The sequence below is a fragment of the Chelonia mydas genome, chromosome 19, assembly GCF_015237465.2.
Source record: "Chelonia mydas isolate rCheMyd1 chromosome 19, rCheMyd1.pri.v2, whole genome shotgun sequence".
Taxonomy (NCBI): Eukaryota; Metazoa; Chordata; order Testudines; family Cheloniidae; genus Chelonia; species Chelonia mydas.
Genome location: NC_051259.2, coordinates 3,609,763 through 3,629,694, shown reverse-complemented (window position 1 = coordinate 3,629,694; position 19,932 = coordinate 3,609,763). Strand labels below are relative to the sequence as shown.

The 19,932-nt window shown below is 51.6% G+C and overlaps 1 protein-coding gene across 2 annotated transcripts in view; it reads left to right on the top strand.

Annotated features, from left to right (window-relative positions):
• Window positions 1-7,712: 7,712 nt before the first annotated feature.
• Window positions 7,713-19,932, top strand: part of TFAP2E (transcription factor AP-2 epsilon) — a 48,115-nt gene continuing 35,895 nt past the window's right edge. For both annotated transcript variants that reach the window (XM_027823139.3, XM_027823138.3), the window contains exons 1-3: window positions 7,713-8,607; window positions 9,072-9,518; window positions 11,659-11,710. In XM_027823139.3, the coding sequence (XP_027678940.1) occupies window positions 8,581-8,607; window positions 9,072-9,518; window positions 11,659-11,710 (526 nt within the window). In that variant the 5' untranslated portion in view covers window positions 7,713-8,580. The remainder of the gene's footprint in view (window positions 8,608-9,071; window positions 9,519-11,658; window positions 11,711-19,932) is intronic.

The following is a 19,932-nucleotide window of genomic DNA, read 5'->3' as shown; positions in this document are numbered from 1 at the left end:
GTGCCAGAAGTTGCACCGATTCCAGCTCACCTCTAGGGGTAGCTCTCAGGTTAAGTAAGTACCTCTCATCTGAACTCTTTTCAGCCCTCTCAAGCCCCATATGAACTTTGTCATTATGTAGCTTTGTTTGTTCTCTATATTTCTTTTAAATGGACACTGTGAATGATGGGAACAGTCCATGACTCGCCCAAGTATTTGATGAGAGCTGGGACAGGATTCCTAATGGCAGAGAATCAATGTGGGGCTGAATCAGCTCATTGTTTTGGAGGAAAAGCCAAGTGACCAGATAGTCTTATTTATGTGCCCCTAACACCACATTTCAGCCAGTTATTTTCACTGGTGATATGTCTAAACTTAGGCTGCAAAGGCCCCATAGCAGAGACTGCACAAAGCACCACACACATGCATGGGGCTCTATCAATGGTGATACATGATCAAGGGGTAAACAGACCTGGCTGGGGATAAACTTCTGCCATCTCCACTATGTGACCAGTTTTTCAGGGATTGCTAATTTGGATGTCAGTATTCACAAGTGAACAAGTTTCCAGTTGACTTCAGTGGAGCCAGGATTTCACCCTTGGTAAATGGTGGTCTGAGCAGAGGGTGACACAGTTTGTACTCATGTATCCGTGAATCCATTTGTACAGTGAATTTGGAACTGGTAGGATCAAAGTCCCAACTGGTTCAATGTATCACATCGTGCACATTGCTGTTTTCTTTAATAGTGAACCCTTTGCTTATAGGGAAATTTTCCAATGGAAAAATGACTACAGGTTGGTTCTCTGTGTGTGTGTGTGCTCTTTGTGGCACACATGTGACTCTTTGTTGTGTAACTGAAATGTACACACCCACAGTTAGAGTACACAGACATTGTAAATGATACTGTCCTATTGCTTTTGGCAGTCTGAACCAGTTATAAAATTAAGCATATTCAATTGTAATCTCGTTGGGGCGAGGCCTGTGTTTCGATGTGTGTTTGTGCAGCGCTCAGCAGAATGGGGTTTCTGGACTCCACAATAATATGAGTAATAAATAATAATCTCCAGCAACATTTTGAAATCTGGCTGTTGCCTGTGGGGCAGCAAACTGTTTCTAAGGTTCAGTTTAAATGATGCACTTCAATAGCTGTTGGGAAATGCTCTAAATAAATCTGCAGTACTGATGGGCAGATGGGAAATCTTACAAGTCTTGCCCGTTGGGTTAGTTCTGTCTAACCTGCTCGTAGTGACCTGGGATGTGGTGAAACTCCAGTTCAGCAATGGAAGTGCCTGGACAGTGCAGTAGGATGGAAGGGAATGGAATGTGCAGCTTGCAATTCCAGTGATAGGGACACTCCAGCCAGAGGGAGGTTGCACAGGGAGAAAAGCATAAGCGAAGCCAGGTGAGCTGCTCACCTAGGCACAGCAGATGAGGAAGAGGTAACTCTGCATGTTCCTGCTTTGGCAGTCCTAACCTGGAAGAAAGGTATGAATGAAATTATGTGTCCTGTCCCTTCATCTTGCATCTGCCTTGTCTAGTTAGACAATGCTGTCTCGTTGTTTTCTGGAACTCCCCATCTGGCTGTATCTCCTACTTAGATTGTAAGCTGGTTCGGGCAGGGACTGTCGTTTTGTTCTGTTTGTACAGCACCTAGCGCAGCGGGGTCCTGGTCCATGACTGGAACTTGTAGGTGCTTGTGATAAAGCAAACTCCTAGACTGACCCTGATCACTGCAGCAAGGAACCAAGGGCCTCATCTGAGCCCTATTGAAGTCAATGGCAAAATTCCTCTTGGCTTCATTGGGGGCTGGCTTGGGCCCTGGTTATGAGGTGAGAACAAGTGAGGGAGAGTTGAATACCCAGCAAAAGGGGGTTGGGGAGAGGAAGAACCCCTCATCTTAGAGAGCTGGGCCCTGCAGTGGGAGACAATGGGTGGTGGGTTCCTACACTGAGGCAGACACACCCAGTCTCACAAACACACAAGCCCCAAAGTACCAACATACACTCACACTTTCAAAATGTATTGCACCTTCCTCTGAAGCAGCTGGTGCTGGCCAGTGGCAGAGACAGGATCCTGTGCTGGATGGTCCCTGGGTCTCATCCATCCTGGCAATTCCTACCCTCCTACACCTCCATGCAGAGGAGAGCTGAGAGCCGCTCTGCTGCGACTCATTCTCCCAGGTGCCCAAAGAGATTTGTCACAAAACAAGTTCACCAGGACTATTTGGTAACAATGTGGTACCTTTCTGCTTTTTTGTTTTGTTTTGTTTTGTTTTTTCCCAGTGGAATCACAGCTTCCTCTCTGATGCTCCCAGCTTAGATCCCAGCCTCCCCCATTGTGCTGCGATCCTGTGGGCAAGCGAGTTAGCTGTGTTTACCACCAGCATTTTGCACAGTTGCGCCTCTTTCAGATGAATAAAGAATCAACATTAGAAGGACTAGACTGGCAAGGGGCTTTAAGAATGAACTGGAACATGACTGCAAAATACAGCATGGCCAATCCAATTTTTCTTAGCAAATGAAACGGATCTGGTGGAAAATAAATACAGCCCCAAAGAACTTTCAGGGGCAGCATCCTTGAAAAGAATTTTTGGAAGGAGGGCGGGGAGAGGAATTGAAGAGCATCTGCAGAGATCAGCCCTTTTCACGGCTGCATATCCTTCCTCCCTCCCTTAAATGCCATCTTTAATAGGAATAAATTAGAATAAATGATCAGCCTTTGCCTCCTAAAGACAGGTGGCAGAGTAATATTAAAAGAAAGGAATAAAAATTCACTTAATGAGCATTGTTAATTAAACCTGGAAATCAAAGAGGACTGAGTTGTGGGAATTCAGAGGGAAAATGAAAATGAAGGGAGCTGTAGCTCCGGGCAGGAAGAGTGGAATTAAATTAAATGTAATGTGGGATTCTGTTTGTTAATGTCTCTCACACATCACAGTGTATTACAGTTTAGGCTAAAGTGTTTCTTCTCTGCTCGTGCACAAATTACACCCTGCCAGGAATGGAAACTTCTGCACAACAGTGGACAGTCTGGTCCTAGCAAAGACTTTGTTGCTGTTTATTATGCATATTACAGTCAGACCAAAGGAGATCAAAGCCTCATTGTGCCGGGTGCTGACCAAACACAGACCAGGAGACAGTCTGAAGCACTGACCATCTAAAAAGACAAAGGGTGGGAGAGGAAACTGAGGCACAGAGCAGGGAGGTAGCTTGCCCAAGGTCAGTGACAGAGCTGGGAATAGAACCCAGGTGTCCGGGGCCAGGGCTCTAACCACAGGCCTAGGGTGGCTTGGAGGGAAGGGAAATAAAAAGAATCTTTAGTGTGGGGTGTGGGGAAGAGGTTGCTCGGCTCCCAAACCGTTCAGCAGAGCAGGGGGGAAGGTTGACACCGAGCTGGAGGAGGGAGAGCCCTGGACCTCCAACTGTCTGCCAGTAAAGCCTTCCTCTGCCTCATCCTCCTCGTCTCGGGCGCAGGCTGGGCTCTGTAAGGCAGAAGGGAAAGTGAAGACGGTGCTAACAAGCGAACAAATAGAAGACAGCAGGAGAAGGGGAAGGATTTGGTCAAGAAAGCGGCTGGGTGCGCCCCATCCACCCTGCTGCAGGCATGTCCACACGGGAAGGATCTCACACCTCTTTCTAGGGACTGGGTTGGGTTTACATGATGCGCTGGTAGCATCTTAGAATTGAGTTCTCCCCTTACACCCCCCCCCGACATACCCCAACACACCCCCACCCCCCTGACATACCCCAACACACCCTCACGCCCCCTCCCCCAAAGAATGGAATGAAAGTTTTGTCAAACTAATTCCGCCCTCGCCTGGGTCCAGACGCGGTCGATTCCCGCTGCCCGAAGGCACCGGCCCATCCCAGGCGGGAGGGTCCCTTGCCTCCGCGGAGCGCGGATCTACCTGACACACGATTCGAGCCAGCAAGAAACCCGAGAGTGGGCTATTCGCCTTTAGTTCGGTTCCTGACACGGCTGCTCCCGCTCCCTCCCGGGGCTCAGCCCGGGCGCGTCTCTGGAAAGTTTCAAATGAACTCGGGATTCCGGATTCAATTATTCTAATGCGGAGCAGCGCGCCCTGCAGCGCAATATTCAAATCCACCCCACTGCGCCTGTCCCAGAATTGTGTTAGGGCTGGAAATTAAACGTGCGCCGGGCCAGGGGTCACGGGCTCCTCCGAGGGGCGGCGGGTTTCCTGGAACCTGCCCTTCGCTGGCCGGTTCCTGGAGCTTGGATCCCCCGGCCCCGAACGCGAGCCCCGCCGGCTGGGGAGGAAAGGGGGCCTCGGGAGAAGGGAGGGAGCCGGAGAAGAATTTGGCTCGTCCGATTCGATTGTTTGTTCCATCTCTTTACAAAGGCGCTTTTAGTTCCCTTCTGCCCCAAAATGCATTGGAAAGCCGAGAACGTGAAAGAAGAACATTTGTACCTGCAGGTGAGGAGCTGGGTGGGGATGCTGGTGATTAGAATGATTATTCTCGGGGCTGGGGCTGGATGATGTATTAAGCTGATTTAAAATACAGCAGGATCCCCTTTGCTACAGGCTGGCCAGGCTCTGGAGTTCAAGCCTGTCTGTGCGATATCCTCGCAGCTGTGAAGGGTGGGGTGACGCTCCTTTCTCCTCGTTTTATTTCCTATCCGGAAGGATGTGTGATTTGCCCCCGGTACAGGGAACCTGCTTTGGAAATGCCACATGGCTTTGTCCTAAGGCTGGGAAATGATTTATTGGACCGGCAGAATAAGGCTTTGTATTGTGGGACTAGCCCCAGCAGGGAGGGAGAAAGAACCCGAAATAGTCTGGGTTTCTGGATGTCCCTTCAAGTCTCTTGTGTAACAACAACACAGTCCTCATTCGTGTTCCTCCAAGGGGGAATAGTGTGTGTGTGTGTGGTGTGTGTGTGTATGTGAATCTCAGCATTTCAGGAGCGACTGGGGCGAGACATTTGCTAACGCGCAAACAGGAAAGTGAGGGATCAGACTTTGTTTAAAATCCGACTTTGCCCCCCGGCTCTCTGCCCCTCCCTTGGGGGCTCACTGTGGTGGAGTGGGGCGCGGGGCCCTGCCTCTGGAGGGCTCGCAGGAAAGGGGCGATCAGCCAGTCAGTTCCCTGCACGTCGTGGCTGTGAAGGGTGAGAAGTACCCGGGGCATCTGCACTTTTTTTAAAACAAATCCGTAATATCTTTATTGTCAGGGAAATACGTCGATTCCTTTAATATTATGATTTTCCACTCCGCAATAAACAGCCTAATTCGCCACTTTCCGACTCGGTGCCTGAGGGACAATGTTTGTACGTCTCCGGTGTGTTGTTCTCTCGCCTGCTCGGACCAAGTCCCTGCATCTGCGGGGTCCTGCGGGAGGTGGGAGAATTGCACATGCCGGGTTTGCTGCGGGAGCCCCGTGAAGCGGGGTGAGAGGGGAAGGGGGCCGGCTGCCTGGGGCTGGCTCAAGGGGGTTAAGCAAAGTTGATCCGGTTTCTCCAAACGCCGTAAATTGGGAGCAATCTCCGCGGTGCCCAGGGTTGTGTTATTTCAGAGGGATGCGGGCGCACCCCCAGATGTTCATTTCCCGGTGTCTGGTTGTGCACTCCCGGGAGACGGTTGTGTGTGTCTGTAGGTAGGGATCGAGGCGTGGCACTGAGTGTGTCTGTGATGCAGACAATATTTGCTTAGGGCAGCTGTACGGCTCGCTGTGTGCGCAGCCCCTCATCGATAAAGGCACGTGGCTCTAGATTTGTGTGTCTGTGTGGGATGCAGGTGTTAAGAGACGTCTGTGCATTGCAACCGTGGGTGTGTAATTATCTTTCGGGGGGTGGATAATTCTAGAGACAGAAGCGTACTTGTGTGTCCGGCTCCAGAGAGAGATGTGTGTGTCTATGGACAATTAACGAGATCTTGGCGTGTGTCGCTATGTAGACTTCTGAGTAGTTACAAAAGTCCGTGGGGAGCTATGGAGATCTATTTGTTCGTGTGTGTGACTGGTCGTGTGTGTGTGTGTGCAGATCCGTTGGTGTGTGTGCAGATACTTTGGTGTGTTTTTGCACAGATACGTTTGCGTGTGTGTGTGTGTGTGCAGATCCGTTTAGATGGTTTTGTACAGATACACGTGTGTGTGTAGACCCGTGTGTGTGTGTGCAAATACTTTTGTGTGTTTTTGTACAGATTCTTTTGCGTGTGTGTGCAGATCCGTTGGTGTGTTTGTGTGCAGATCCGTTTATGTGGTTTTGTACAGATTCACGTGTGTGTGTGTGTAGATCCGTGTGTGTGTGTGCAGATCCGTGTGTGTGTGTGTGCAGATACTTTTGTGTGTTTTTGTACAGATCCGTTTGCGTGTGTGTGCAGATCCGTTGGTGTGTTTTTGCACAGATGCGCTGGTGTGTGTGTGTGCGTGCACGCGGGTGCTGATACGTGTGTGTGCACGCCCGGTGCTGTGGTTTTTGTTCAGATGCGCTTGTGGGTGCCTGCGCTAAACTGGCACCTACCCGAGATTCACACTCCAAGTCTCCAGACTTTAGCACTCAGGGTTTGCTGACGAGAGCAGGGGCCGCCAGCTCTGGGGGGGGGGGGGTCACACCTTAGCGTTGCAGATGCATCCGATGAAGTGAGCTGTAGCTCACGAAAGCTTCTGCTCAAAGAAATGTGTTAGTCTCTGAGGTGCCACAAGTCCTCCTGTTCTTTTTGCATGGGCGGGGGGGGGGGTCACACAGTTATTTCGTTGTTTTTAATTCACACAGACGCTCACCCCCACCCCCGCCCCACCCCCACCTCCACCTCCACCTCCCCCCCCAGTCCTCGCTGAGCGCTGGCCGGGGCTGCAAAAATACGGGCTCTGAACCACAAAACACCTGCGGAGCGGGCTGAGGGCAGGCGGCAGCGGGCCGGCCTCCACCCTCGCCCGGAGCCCCGGGCAGAGACCCGGCTCACCTGGTGAAACCTGCCCCGGGCAGGCTCCCCCGCCTGCCTGGGCCCGGCCCGCCCGCTGGCCCACCCGGACGATCGGGGTCCAGAGGGGCTGGGGGATTTACACACAAACATGTATCGATGAGCCTGGAGATTGCTGTCTAAAGAATACCAGGGATTTGTTCGCGACCGGCGCCCCCCGGCCGGGCTCCTTCCCCCGGGCGGGGAGAGGCTGGGGGTGCTGGACAGTGGGCGGGTTTCAGCGGGGGGCGCAAGGAGCTGGAGTCTGCGGCTGCTGCTCTGAAGTTTCCTGCGTATTTTTATTCTTGCAATTTCGAGAGTGAATTCGTAAATTTCAGAATAACCCCCGCGGGTCGGTGCTGGACGCAGAGGGAGCCGCTTTGCGCCGGGTTGGGGGACTGGGGGGGGAGGCAGAATCGATTGATTTCCGAGGCTGCTACTGGGAATTTCGCTTTTCGTACAAGAGAAAAATTAACACCTTGCTCAGGCTAATCAACTGAAACCTTAGAGCCACACAAACGTTTCCTTTAAACCGCGATCCACCTCCACGAGCATCTTCCCTCCCCCAGCCCAGCCACGACTCAGCCATTTGAAATTGTTCTTTGCTCCAGCAACCGCCCCCTCCCCCCCCCCCAGCCCGCGGGACACAGCGTCGACATCAGTGGACTTGAGGGGCTGGGGCGGGGGGGGGGGGGGGAGAACCGGAATTTCCAAAGATTTTTGCAGCCTGCTTGGAGGCTGCGGTGGTTGGGATTTACCGGCTCCCACCCCAACAGGCGGGGGTGGGGGGGGGGGGAAAGGGGAGGACTTTTCTTTTTAAATGAGTCTGTGCTCAACACAAAAATGCAAGAATGAAACAAAAAAAAATGCAAGTAATGGACCCCATGGAAAGCGGTGCACCCCCGGCAGAAAGGCACAAAAATCCAGCAAAGCAGAGCAGGAGGAAACACAAATCTTCCAAATCCAGATTAGGCGAATAGTTAATGAGATCTCGAGAGTTAAAATTCCCCCTGAATTTTCCGTGGGAGTGGAATCAACCCCCCCCCTTTGATGCCTCATCCGTATTCAACGGAAAAGAGACAAACCTGGTCTTAAAAGAACCACTAAGAAAAATTCTAAGAACCAATTTGATTTTTGCTAAACGGTTTCTCTCTCTCTCAATATTTGTGTGGGTTTTGTTTTTTTTTTAAATCCAGAGTCCTTTCAGTGTAAACGAATTCACACGGATATGTTTTGTTTAAGATTCTTTCCCTGAATGTAGTGGTTGTTTAAAAAGAAAAAAAAAAGAAAAGAAAAGAAAAAGAACCCTCCCCAGAAAGAGACACAAACCTCCCCCCTGCCTATTAAAATAATAATACAAAAAAGCGAGACTCGGGCTCTGTCTCTTTAACGCGCGCTCCCGGCGCTGCCGGCGCGCCCCCGGCTCTATAACTGGAGTGCATGGCGTTGGTTTGGGCTCAGAGGCAGAGGGAGGTGGGAACCATCTGAAACGCTTCGGAACTGAACGGTTTTGTAATCGAAGGGACAAAGCCATCCGCGTAACTCCCCCCCGCTGGATCTGGGATTTTTCCTGCATGGAGCTGCTGGGCCGTACCCGATTTTGAAGGATTGTTATTGGGGTTTCTTTTATTCCTCCACGTCTCTGCTTTGACACCTTCCTCTAGGCCTCCCCCCCCCGCACAGATGCTAGTTCACACTTATTCAGCCATGGTAAGTTGGGGGGGGGGGGGAGACTCATAGGGGGCCACCCCAGAGATATTTAATGGAGGCAGCCTCGTCCCTCCCAATGAGAAGGGATTTCACCCTCTGATTCTGGCCAGATGTCAGAGCTCGGGGGGTCCCGAGCGGACGCTTTGTTTTCTCCTGGGGAGGCTCGGGGGGATCCAAGCGGAGGAGGGAAGTGCAGGTAGGAAGGTGTTTGCAGGCTGGAGCGGGGACCTGTCCCTGCCAAGGGGACGCGGAGCCAGGGGGCAAAGCGGATTCCTAGCCCCGTGGCGGGGGAGGTGGCCAGGCGGTGTCAGGCGCTGGAGCTGGGGGCTTTGCCCAGGGCTTGGTGACCTTCTCTGCGCCGCTGGGAAGCCAGGTGGCCCTGGAGCCGGGCGCCCGCGGGGGAGGCGAGGGAGCCGGGGCCCCAGCTCCGCCTGACCAGCGTCTTTCTTCTCTTCTCCCCGCAGGACCGTCCCGATGGGCTGAACGGGGCCTCGACCGGCGGCCGCCTCTCCCAGCTCTCCTCCCTGAACCAGGCGGCTTACTCCTCGGCTCCCCCGCTCTGCCACACGCCGGCCTCGGACTTCCAGCCCCCCTACTTCCCGCCGCCCTACCCGCAGCCCCCCATGCCCTACTCGCAGAGCCAGGAGGCCGGCTACCCGCACCTGGGGGATCCGTACAGCACCATCAACCCCATCCACCAGCACCAGCAGCCCGGCTGGCACTCGCAGCGGGCCCGGCAGGAGGAAGCGGGGCTGCTTTCACAGACCCACCGGGCGCTGAGCCTGGATCCCCGCCGGGAATATCCGGGGGTCCCCCGCCTGCTGCACGGGCTGGCCGATGCGGGCCACGGGCTTGGAGACGGGCCGCTGGGCCTCCATGGACTCGGACATCCCAGCCTCGAGGACATCCAGGTACATGCCGGGGCTGTGTAATGACCCAAGGCCCGCCAGGCGGGGGGTGGAGGGGGCTGGCGGGGAGTTAGCAGCCTTTCTCCGGCCGGGGTGGCTCGGTTCCGCCGGTGCCCAGATCCCAGCTGGCTGCCCTGGGTGCGCAAAGCCCGGAGCCCCTGGCCCGGTTTGCATTTCTGGAGGGGTCCCCCGCGCTGTGTCCAGTCTTTTGGAACGGACTTTCCAGGGCAGCCCAAGGGGGGAAAGCGGGTGGAACAAAGAGATTCAAGGGGGTTAATTTAAAGTGTGGGGGGGACTAAAGGGGGAGCCCCTTTGTTTGAGAGAAGCTGTTCAATGGGGTCAATTAATCATAAAACGTCCCCTCGCTGCTCCACCAAATGCTCCATCCCGGGAGTGAAACCAAAAAGTGATCCCGAAAATGCCCGGCTGGTCTCTCCGAGCCGAAAAGACCCTTGGTTCTGCTGTAACAGGAAGGTTGTGCCCAGGCAGGGGGAGGTTTGGGACCTTCACATCCAGGCTGTGGAGATGGCTCATTTTCCGAAGGGAGGGCGCGCTTCTAAAAGTGCAGCTCTCCTTTTTCGCCTTCACCCCTTCGTTTTCGATGATGCTTCGTTAAAAAAGAAAGAAAGAAAAGAAAATGACAAGGATCAGGGGGGGAAGGTTGCGCTTGGAACTGGTGTTTTGCCTGGTTGGTTGTTTTGGGGAGGATCGAGGGGGACATTTCCATTGCAAAACGGTCCGGTAGATATATTCATTTTCTTATTTAACAATTGTATTGGTTGGATCTTTGCGGTAAATTCTGGATTTGCTGCAAATTCCAGACTCTCCTTCCCATTCGCTTTTCCCGAATTTGCGCCTCCGCTCAGATCCTTTCCTCTCTTGTCCCGTCAAGAAACTAGATTTCCTTTGCCATCCAAATCGCCCCGAATGTGAAATGTTTTATAACTTTCTAGCCACACGATGTCTCCTCTCCTGTTTTCATTTTATATCGTGATATTAGCCGCAGACGGACTCGGGGGAATGGCTGCGCAGAGATATTTACAAAACATCATTTCACTGTTTTAAAAGATGGAGCAAAATACTATCCTCGTTCTAAAGGACAGAAATCGAGACGTTCCCTTTAGTTTGATCCAATTATATTCCAGCGATGCTTTTATCTGAGCCATCAAAGACACAAACTGCTAACAAAGAGCCCAGGGAGAGAATTTGTGTCGGTGTTTTGTTCGCACTCCCAAGTGTACCGAAGTAATTCGAGTTCTATTTGTATTTTCGTATCATTTTATTTATTTACCACGTGAAGACAGTAGCTAGCAGAGGGGCAGGAGTTTTGTAGAGAACTTCAATTACTTTAACAAAACACGACACGGTTTGGTTTGGTTTTTTTATGTGCGTGTGCTTTTTATTCCGGATTTGTCAACTCTCTAGCAAAGGAAATACGGAGAAAGAAACATTATGCGCAAAGAATACAAAAGCACCCAGAACGATATTTAATCCCCAACTCATACAATTTTTTTTTTCCATTTTGAGGAAAAATCTATTCCCTTCACACAAGTTGGTCCAATAAAAAACATTTCCTCGCCTCTCTGGTCTCTCTCCGTATCCTGGGACCAACGCTAGAATCGCACTGCGAACAGCCTAGTCCTCTGTCCTCTCAAATCTCGGAATATTTTTGTTTGTCTGCCGCTTGGAGGCAATTGCAAACTATCTGCGTCCCCCCCTTAAACAGGAATTAGCTCCGGAGTTACCTGGAACGACCCCCCGGCCCCCCTAAGCGACCGAGGCAGTATATTCGCACAGGGAAGTCTGCGCGTTGCTAACAAGAAAGAACAACTCTAGATTCTTGCTCTCTGTAAAAATTTAGTCATAAAGTAGGTTTAAAAGTATCTGATGAAATAACTGGGGGTGACTGTTCACAGGAGCTGCACGAATCCATTTGCAAGCCCAGTATTTGTAGGGTCTAATTTATCTCATTCGATCTTTGAAGAAAAGCCCCGGGAAGCCTAGATCTCCGCTGTGTGTGTGTGTGTGTGTGTGTGTTGATGATGTGGCCCGTTTGAAAACGGAGAGATCTCCACGGCCCCCCACCCCTCAGTTCTGCATTAGGAAAGCAGCACCCTAATATTTGTGCCTTGCGTGCTTTCAGGCTGTGGATGATGCCGGGCTGAATTTACTGGATCAGTCGGTGATCAAGAAAGGTAAGGAGATCTCCTCTGGAAACAGGGGCTGCAAGGAAAGCCTTCTTAGTAGCCCACCCACCTCTGGGGACCGGGCCGGCGCTGCAATGGGACCCCAGTTCCCACTGGGAAGGGGGGGAGAGCCCCCAATCTCTGGCGCTGCCTAGGGTTTGAGGCCGCAGGGTTTGCTCCAAACACCCGTTCCGGGTCCCTCGCCTCTTTATGGGGTCCGGCCCCGGCATTTCTTCCTTTTAAATAATCCCTTAAACACATTTCACACCAGCTCAGAGACGAGCTGCCAATCCGGGCTGCCTGCTCCAATTTCCGGACTCAGGGCCTGATCCAATCTCCGGTTTCTTGCAGAGACCCTCGGTTTTTTTCCCTATTAAAAGTAATTACTTAGGGGCCTGCCCGGCGTTCAAATGCATCCTCCCTGCCTCTGGATATTTACTGCCTCATAAAGCACTAACAATGTCAGAGCTCAGAGGGGCCGGAGAAACACAGATGGGGGGGGGGGCAGGGCACTGATTAACTGGAATCCCCCCACCCCACCAAGTCTGTACGGCCCAAGGATGGACTCTACTGCTCAGAGCTGGCGCTGGGGCTATTTCGCACCAGTCCGCAGCTGCTCCAGATCCGGGGGAAGGAGGTTGGCTGGGGCTTAATGTCGGGGGCGCCTGGGGACTGCCTGGGTCTCTTGCTTCCTACGCAAGGGTGCTGGGGTGGGGTGGGGGGACTTCTCTACAGCCCTCTCCGACCAGGCCCCAAGCTAGTGGACACGGGGCCTGATCCAAAGCCGAAGGAAGCCAATGGAAAGGCTTCCATGGATCTCAGCTGGCTTTGGATCGGCGCCTTCAGCAGCCGGGAACAGGAGAGGTACAATAAACCTCTGTGGAGCAGGGACGGGGGGTGGTGGTGGTTTTTTTTAAACTATGCACCAATCCCAGCTCCTGGTAAGAGCAGTCGCTATCTTGCAGAAAGCGGGAGAGTTCGGGGGTGATTATCTACTATTGATTATTTACTGTCCTGGCCGGCAGCTCCCGATCGATTGCACTTCGCCCGATTGATTGGCTAAGTGAAATCGTTGCGAATTCCCGAAGCTGGCGGGGGGAGGGGGCGGGGAGTGTCTCTCCGGCCCCCTCCCCAGGAGATCAAATATAATTAGGAAAATATTTTTAAAAATAGAATCTGACTTTGCTTGGGATCCCATCCGGGCTCGCTGCTCAGCATTGGAAAGGCCTTGGGTTCACGGCCGGGCTGGGGCTGGGGGTCTTACAATCTGTGCTCATCGCAGACAAAATGACAGTTGCCTTTTTGTTTTTTTTAAAAAGTCACCCATTAGAATCAAAATGTCCCGTTTGAGGTGGGTCAGTAAAATAACATTAGCAACGGTCAAATATAGTTTTTAAAAAACGAGACCTGCTGGGTTGAAAGCGCCTGGGGAAAAAGGAGAGCGGAATAAGAAATAAAAGCCCCCGCAGCTGCGGCGGAGCCATTCAGCCAGCTCCATATGAAAGCGGCCCGTGGGTCATATCGGCGGATGTGGCCAAGGCAACCATCCTACAGGGTGATAGGCCGGGAATGGCCCGGGGGCCAGAGCAGTAAAACTCCAGGGAAAGCCCAGCAAAACGCGCACAAACAGTCGGAAGAAGGAGAAACGCGTCTCCGGGGGCCAGAGGGCTTTGACCAGCGGCGTTATGTCTAATTGTCCGTCTCGTGCCCCAAACCTTCTTCCATAATGCTGAATAACACCCAGCGCGTGGCTAGCCCCCCCCCTCCGCCCCCCCGGTGAATAGTATCCCTGCCTTACAGGGGCCGATGGAAAGAATCTAGCTGCTGGCCCCTGCGCGCTTTGGATCTGGGTCTTACCCTAGGCCAAGTAGCAGGTCATTGGCACAGCCAGGATGGGACCCAGACACCGGAGCAAGTCACTGCACCCCCGCCTCCCCCAGTAAATCCCCCCCCCATACAACTCCCCAGCTAACTCTCTGCACAGGAATCCGGGCAGGCTCCGGCCCATCCAAACTTGTCTGTTCAGACTTAGGGCAACACTCCCGGGCCAATCCGAGCGGGATGCTGCGGGTGGCAGGTCGGCTGCCGCTCAGCCGCGCTCGGGCTCAGGGATTCTGGGCAGGGTATGGCCCCATCCGAGTCGCCCACATGGGTTGAGGGCAGAGTACGGCCAATGTCACCACATCCCCCTCGCTGGGCTGGCTGGGGACCGAGGGGGACCAGCCCTGAGCCTGGAATTCCAGCCCGGGGGTGGGTGGCAAACCTCCTGGTTGTACGAGACAGAAAATCAAAGCGGAGCCGTTTTCTCCAGGGGCCTGCAGGCTGGCTGGCTCGGCTATGGAACCGGCAGGCCTGGGGCTCTCAATTAGCCAACTTAAAAACAAAGCCCGGCCTAGGAGAGCCTGCCTCAGGAGCAACCTGTGCAAAGGTGCTAGCCAATCCCGCCTTGCTGCGGCACCCCCGGGTTTGCGTGGCCGGGGAATGCAGGCTCAGGCCGGCCCGGTACAGACTTGCTCGCGTGGGTAAAGATATGCAGGACGGGGCGCGTAGTTTGCAAACTCTTCCAGGAACTTGTCCCGCCTCTTGAGTCCCGACACGCGGCTGGTGCTGCCGGGAGCAGCCGCGCGGTGATCTCGCAGGTTATTTATCCCTGGACTAGGATATCTCCAGAGCAGCATTTCTAAATAGGAGAGCCCAGAATGTGTTCCCGGTCTGGAAACTGCATTTACCCAACGGACCGTAACAGCTCCCAGGGGTTATGGAGAAATGGGCAAACCTGGTTAGGACTTTTAAAAATAAAGTTCCGCGTCTACATCCCTCGCCCTCCCCCAAACACCGACAATCCCCCCAAAAGTCACTGCGCAGTAATAGGCAGAAAAACGCTGGTTCCTTCCAGCAGCGACTCGGGGACCTTCAGGGGTTGGCTTCATAATCGCTGGGCAGGTTCCTAAAAAGTCCGTGCAAAGGTTCAACCGTTCACTGCGCGCTGATGGCGCTGCGCCGCCAGGGCGCCTCGCGAAGTTTGCTGTCCAAAGTTACCCCCGAACGCAGAGCAATTGGTTTCGAGACCACAGCATCTGGGTCACACTCCACACAGCCCCCCTCTCCCCCCGCGCACCCCCATCAAGCCGGATTAAAGTCGGGACAAAAGCGGGAGGAATTCCCGGGAAGCCATTTGAATACAAAACAAACAAACAAAGACCAGGGACAATTAATTACCGCGCTGTATTTTGGAACGAGACTTTCTCGACTAACGCAACATAAAAGGCATTTGCAACCGTGACTGCAAACTGCCCTGCTTTGCTTTCGGCCTGCAGACTTCTTCGGTCGGCGCCGAAACCTTGCATCCCTTCTGAGCAAGCCAGTGCATTGGCTTCCTTCTTTTGTTTGTTGTTGTTGTAAATCTACTTTTTAAAAATCGGACCTCGGTATGCCAAGTCTCAGTCTGGACCAAAACAATGGTACGGGCGAGTCTATATGGATTTCGGACTAAACTAGGGGTTTAGACTAGAGAGGCGTCTGGGGTCGCATTACTGCAGAGAGAGAAAGTGGCCCCTGGCCCCGGAGAATGAAGGTGTCACAGGAAGACCCGCATGGGGTTTTCTTTTTTTTTTCAAGACTAGTTTCTCTTCTTCATGAAATGGTCCCGGCATGTGCTTTGCACCAGACCAAGGCAGCACAAAGAGAGAGGGTCTTTGGGCTCTTGGCAGCACCATTGCTTTGGATGAGACCGGGTCATTTTTTAAAAAGAAATAAATAAGAAAGCGAGAGAAACCCAGACAGGGTAACAGGCTGAGAATGCCACAGCAAAAAGGGCTCCTCGGGAAATGTGCCGAATATCAGGGGGCAGGAAAGGATGAGATTCCATCTCGGTGTGAAGGATCAGCCCTCCCAGCTGCTTTAGGGTCGCTGTCAGTCCTCCCTCTCGATGAGCCCCTGCTGTCTGGGGGGCCGGGCGGGGGGCAGCCTCTGCCGGTCTGCTGGGGGGGGGGTGTAAAACCCGGGGAGTTCCCGCTAGTTCACCCCCTTGAACTCGAACCGGGGGCGCAGCCAGTCGGAGGGACTCGATCAGCCATAAGCCAAGCCCGTCCCGTGGCCGGCGCAGGTCTCCCCGGCCCGGGAGCCGAGCAGAGAAGGTTCCCGAGGAAGTTCCCCGGGCGGGCAGGAGCCGCCGGTCCCCCTCGGCCGGGCCGGCTGTTTTGAGGACTCCCGGGCCATTGCATGGTGCGCCCCAAAGGGCTCGGGTCGCGCTTTGCTTTGCGGCCCCCCGCCCCCCACAGCGTTCAGCAGAAGACGATAGCGAGGAAGAAACGCGTCGACGGGATGTTCTTCTCCCAGGGGGCTGGGGCGGGCAGCGGACGGAGGGGAGGGATGCCCCCCGTAAAGGGCTCTAATAAAATGCAGCTTCGAGACTATTTTCTCATCTTGTTTTGCAAAACAACAAAGCCCAAGAGGCCGCGCAAGGCCGCCGTGCCTCTGGCCGGCCGGGGAAGAGCTCGCCAGGCGAGTTACAATCCCCGGGAACAGTTCAAAGGAAGAACAAACCCTCCCTCATGGGGTGACTGGTGTCGTTTAGCTCATCTGCGAATTAACTGCACTTCTGTACATCTAGCCGGACTGCCAAAGCGGGGGGGGGGGGGAAGGTTTCAAATAAAAAGCCCACGGATCTCGATGGACCCAGAGATATTTATCCCTTGACACTCTTACGTTAGACTTGATGTTTAAACGATTGCAAGGCGCTTTGTAAACCCCGGGTTATTTCCAGAGCCTGGGATTAAAGATCAGGTCGGGGAAACTGAGTCTTGTAAGCCTGTCACTGCTGCTCCCCTCGGCGGGGGGCTCCTAGGCGCTTACAACCCATTCCCACTGCTTTACCGCAGGGGCTCTCGTTTCTGATCTCAGCCATTTCGCAGCTTCTCTCACCCCCTTGATTCGGATCCTGACCTCGTTTCCCCGCCATCGGGTCTCACTGAGTCGGATGCTGCTGTCCCATGACAGAGTCCATTTATTTCTAACCTTACAAAAGCCAAGGGCCAGATCCTGCCCTGATTTCAACTTTGTTTTGTTTTTAATTCGACAAAGGGTTGAGGATCGGACCCGCCATCCGAATGAATACTAATCAAAGCAAATGCAGAATTTGCCTCCCTGTCCCAGACTCCAGTCGCTCCCTGACCGTGTAAAACAAAATCCTTGTTGGGGAGAAATCGGAAAAGCGAAGCGAGCTGATGTCAGGGAAATGGAGTTGACTTCAGCTGAGCGCAGTTGATCCTAACGCCGGCTGAAGATAATTTGGGAGCCCCACTTGAGCGGATTATTTGGGATTAATTTGGGAGCCCCACCTGAGCGGATTATTTTTTAACCTTCCCAAATTAAATTCGACTCCAAATCAAACAGGCCGAGCGTTCAGCGGGAGGTTAATAGTGGGTTGTTTCAAACGCTAAACAGTCACTTTGTGAAGTGAGACCCGGGAGATAAAACAGCGTCTGAACGCTCTGGAGGTTTTGCTGAGAACTCGGTGTATTTACTGATCGTCCCGGGGTCTCTTTCTCGCTCTCTCTGAAAACACTTTTTTACGAAACAGGGGAAGTCGCATTCATCTCATTCTGTGCAAAATATTTCTACTTTGCACCTATTCAGCCCGCTTCTACTCAAGAGCCCTCTATTCCCCTAAGCTTGTAAAGATGAGCCTTGACTACCTTCCCCCAGTTAAAGCAAAGAATCGAAACCAGCCTCCCACCTGAACCCCAAACACTTCCTCCCTGCCCAAAGATACAGCCAAATTGCTCTTCCTTGCCCCAGCGCAAATCAAGGCCACTGATTTTCAACACTATTTCACCAGCGTAAACCCTAATGACCGACAGCAGAATGTAACCCGCAGATTAATAACGCCTGCCATGGTAACGCGATAGTTTTTCCTTTAGTTTATTCCCTATTTCTGATGGTCAGGAAAACGGATTGCAATAATAAGAACAGGAGGACTTGTGGCACCTTAGAGACTAACCAATTTATTTGAGCCTAAGCTTTCCTGAGCTACAGCTCACTTCATCGGATGCATTCATCTCCCCACTGTATTTTCCACAGTATGCATCCGATGAAGTGAGCTGTAGCTCAGGAAAGCTTAGGCTCAAATAAATTGATTAGTCTCTAAGGTGCCACAAGTTCCTCCTTTTCTTTTTGGGGATACAGACTAACAGGGCTGCTACTCTGAAACCGGATTGCAATAATGACAGTCAGAGAAAGTGGAGCCGTAAATACAGCCCCGCACAAAGTGTACACACACACACGTAGCTGACGGTCTCTGGTGTCACTGAGAGTGTCTTTCGTAATTTACGACTCATTCGCCTCTACCTGTTAAACGCCCCCATCTGCTTGACAACAAAGACCCGTGGTTAAAATAGCTCAACTCTGTGAAATATTTTTCTAATAAAAACTTCATCGGAGTATTGTCGAGAGCGTTAAGACCATGATCGATTTATGCGGCTCCCTGGGATAATAACTTGTATGAAATAGTCAAACCCTGCTCTTGGCTTCCCTTCACATTTTGAAGAGAGCAAACATGTAGATAGAAAGCGCTGTTTAACCACTGATACGTGTAGCCATTAAACACAAGCACAGGGACAAAACCACAGCCCTCTTTAAAGGTTTAGTGGTGACAGTTAATATGGGCAGTTTCAGGTTTCTGAAGTTCAGAGGGATGCAAAGGTTCCTGAGATAACTATATCTGATAACACCTGAGTGACACCTGAACTGGGTTAATAATGAGAGACCTGGGGCTGCAGTCCTCCTGCTCAAGCAAAACACCAGTAAAGTCAATGGGAGTTTTGCCTGAGTAAAGATTGCAGAATTGGGGCCTGCTTCACTATTGCCCTCCACTTTGTACAATCATTTGCATGAGTGTAAAGTGGGTGTGTAAACCCCTATGAAATCAGAGTGGTAGTATCTTACACTAACTTTGCACTGGTGTAAATGATTATATTCTATAAAGTATAGAGCAACAGAGAAACCAGGCCTCTCTATTATTTATACTGTGTTTTAAGAAGAAAGGGTGTGAGGGGTGGGGGTAAACCTTTTGAACCCAACTTCTGATCTTAATTTCACCAGTTGGAACCTAGAGTAAATCACTGAGATTAGCAGAGATCAGAATCCTTTCTTACTGGGTCTAATATTGCAAATCTTTATTCAGGCAAAGCTCCAATCGACATTAATGGTGCACTGATGGTAGTCATTACATAGTAAAAAAAAAGAAAAGAAAAAACCATCGTACGTTACAGTACCCTTTACAGGAAAATTGTTATTCCAAGAATAAAATTTCATTACAGAAGGCATTTCAGTGAAGCATTAACAACCATAATTATTTTAGCTTTAATTAGAACATATAAGAGGCATTTCATTAAATACCATTGCATGAGAAATCGTTACAACAGGCTCCAGTGTGTGTTTGCGCTCTCATTACACATAAGTGTTTGCTGTACATTTGCTTTTTTGTGTGTGCCAAAAGCATCAGAGATAACAGTTTTAAAATATGCTTCAATGCGAATACAAGTCTGGAAAGTTTGGATGTAATTACAGTGTGCGAAGGGAGGGTGTTCCCCCTCTTCCCTTGTCAAAATTTATGATTATTTAGAAAATCTCTGTCTCCCAAATTGGAATTATCATTATTGTTACAAAGCCAGGCTTGCATCCTGAAGATTTTGCAGTGTCTCAAGGGGGGAAAAAAAGTCTGAAAAGAAGAGGCAAGTAGATACAAGTCTTCTGCAACTTCAGTGCCCGTGGACAATTTCCAATCAGGTTTCTTTTCGAGCAAACTGCTATGTTTAGAATAAAGACATACAATATGTTTTGGAGAGTAATCAGATTTTTGTTTTTGTTTTCCCCAGTATAGTGTCTTTAAAGCCTTGCACACAATTTCCAGATCTCTCTGTATGTGCACGCAGAAGCTGATTGTGAAGTTCGTAAATGAGAGTGCAGAGTGTGCAAACTAAACAGATAATCTCGTATTCCAAAACATTTTGGTGGCTCAGCAATAACACAGTCCGAATTGTTGTGTTATGATGCAAGGAGGCAGTTGGGGCAACTTTTACATGAGCAATAGCTGCAAATGTGTATCTGAAAAAGATCTACTTTGCAGAACCAAAAAACCAAAAGAATCCCCAGCTCTCCCTAATGTAACAGGGAGCTTTACTTCTGCCCAGGAACCATATCTTTCCACGGAGAAAGAAAGACAACCAGCC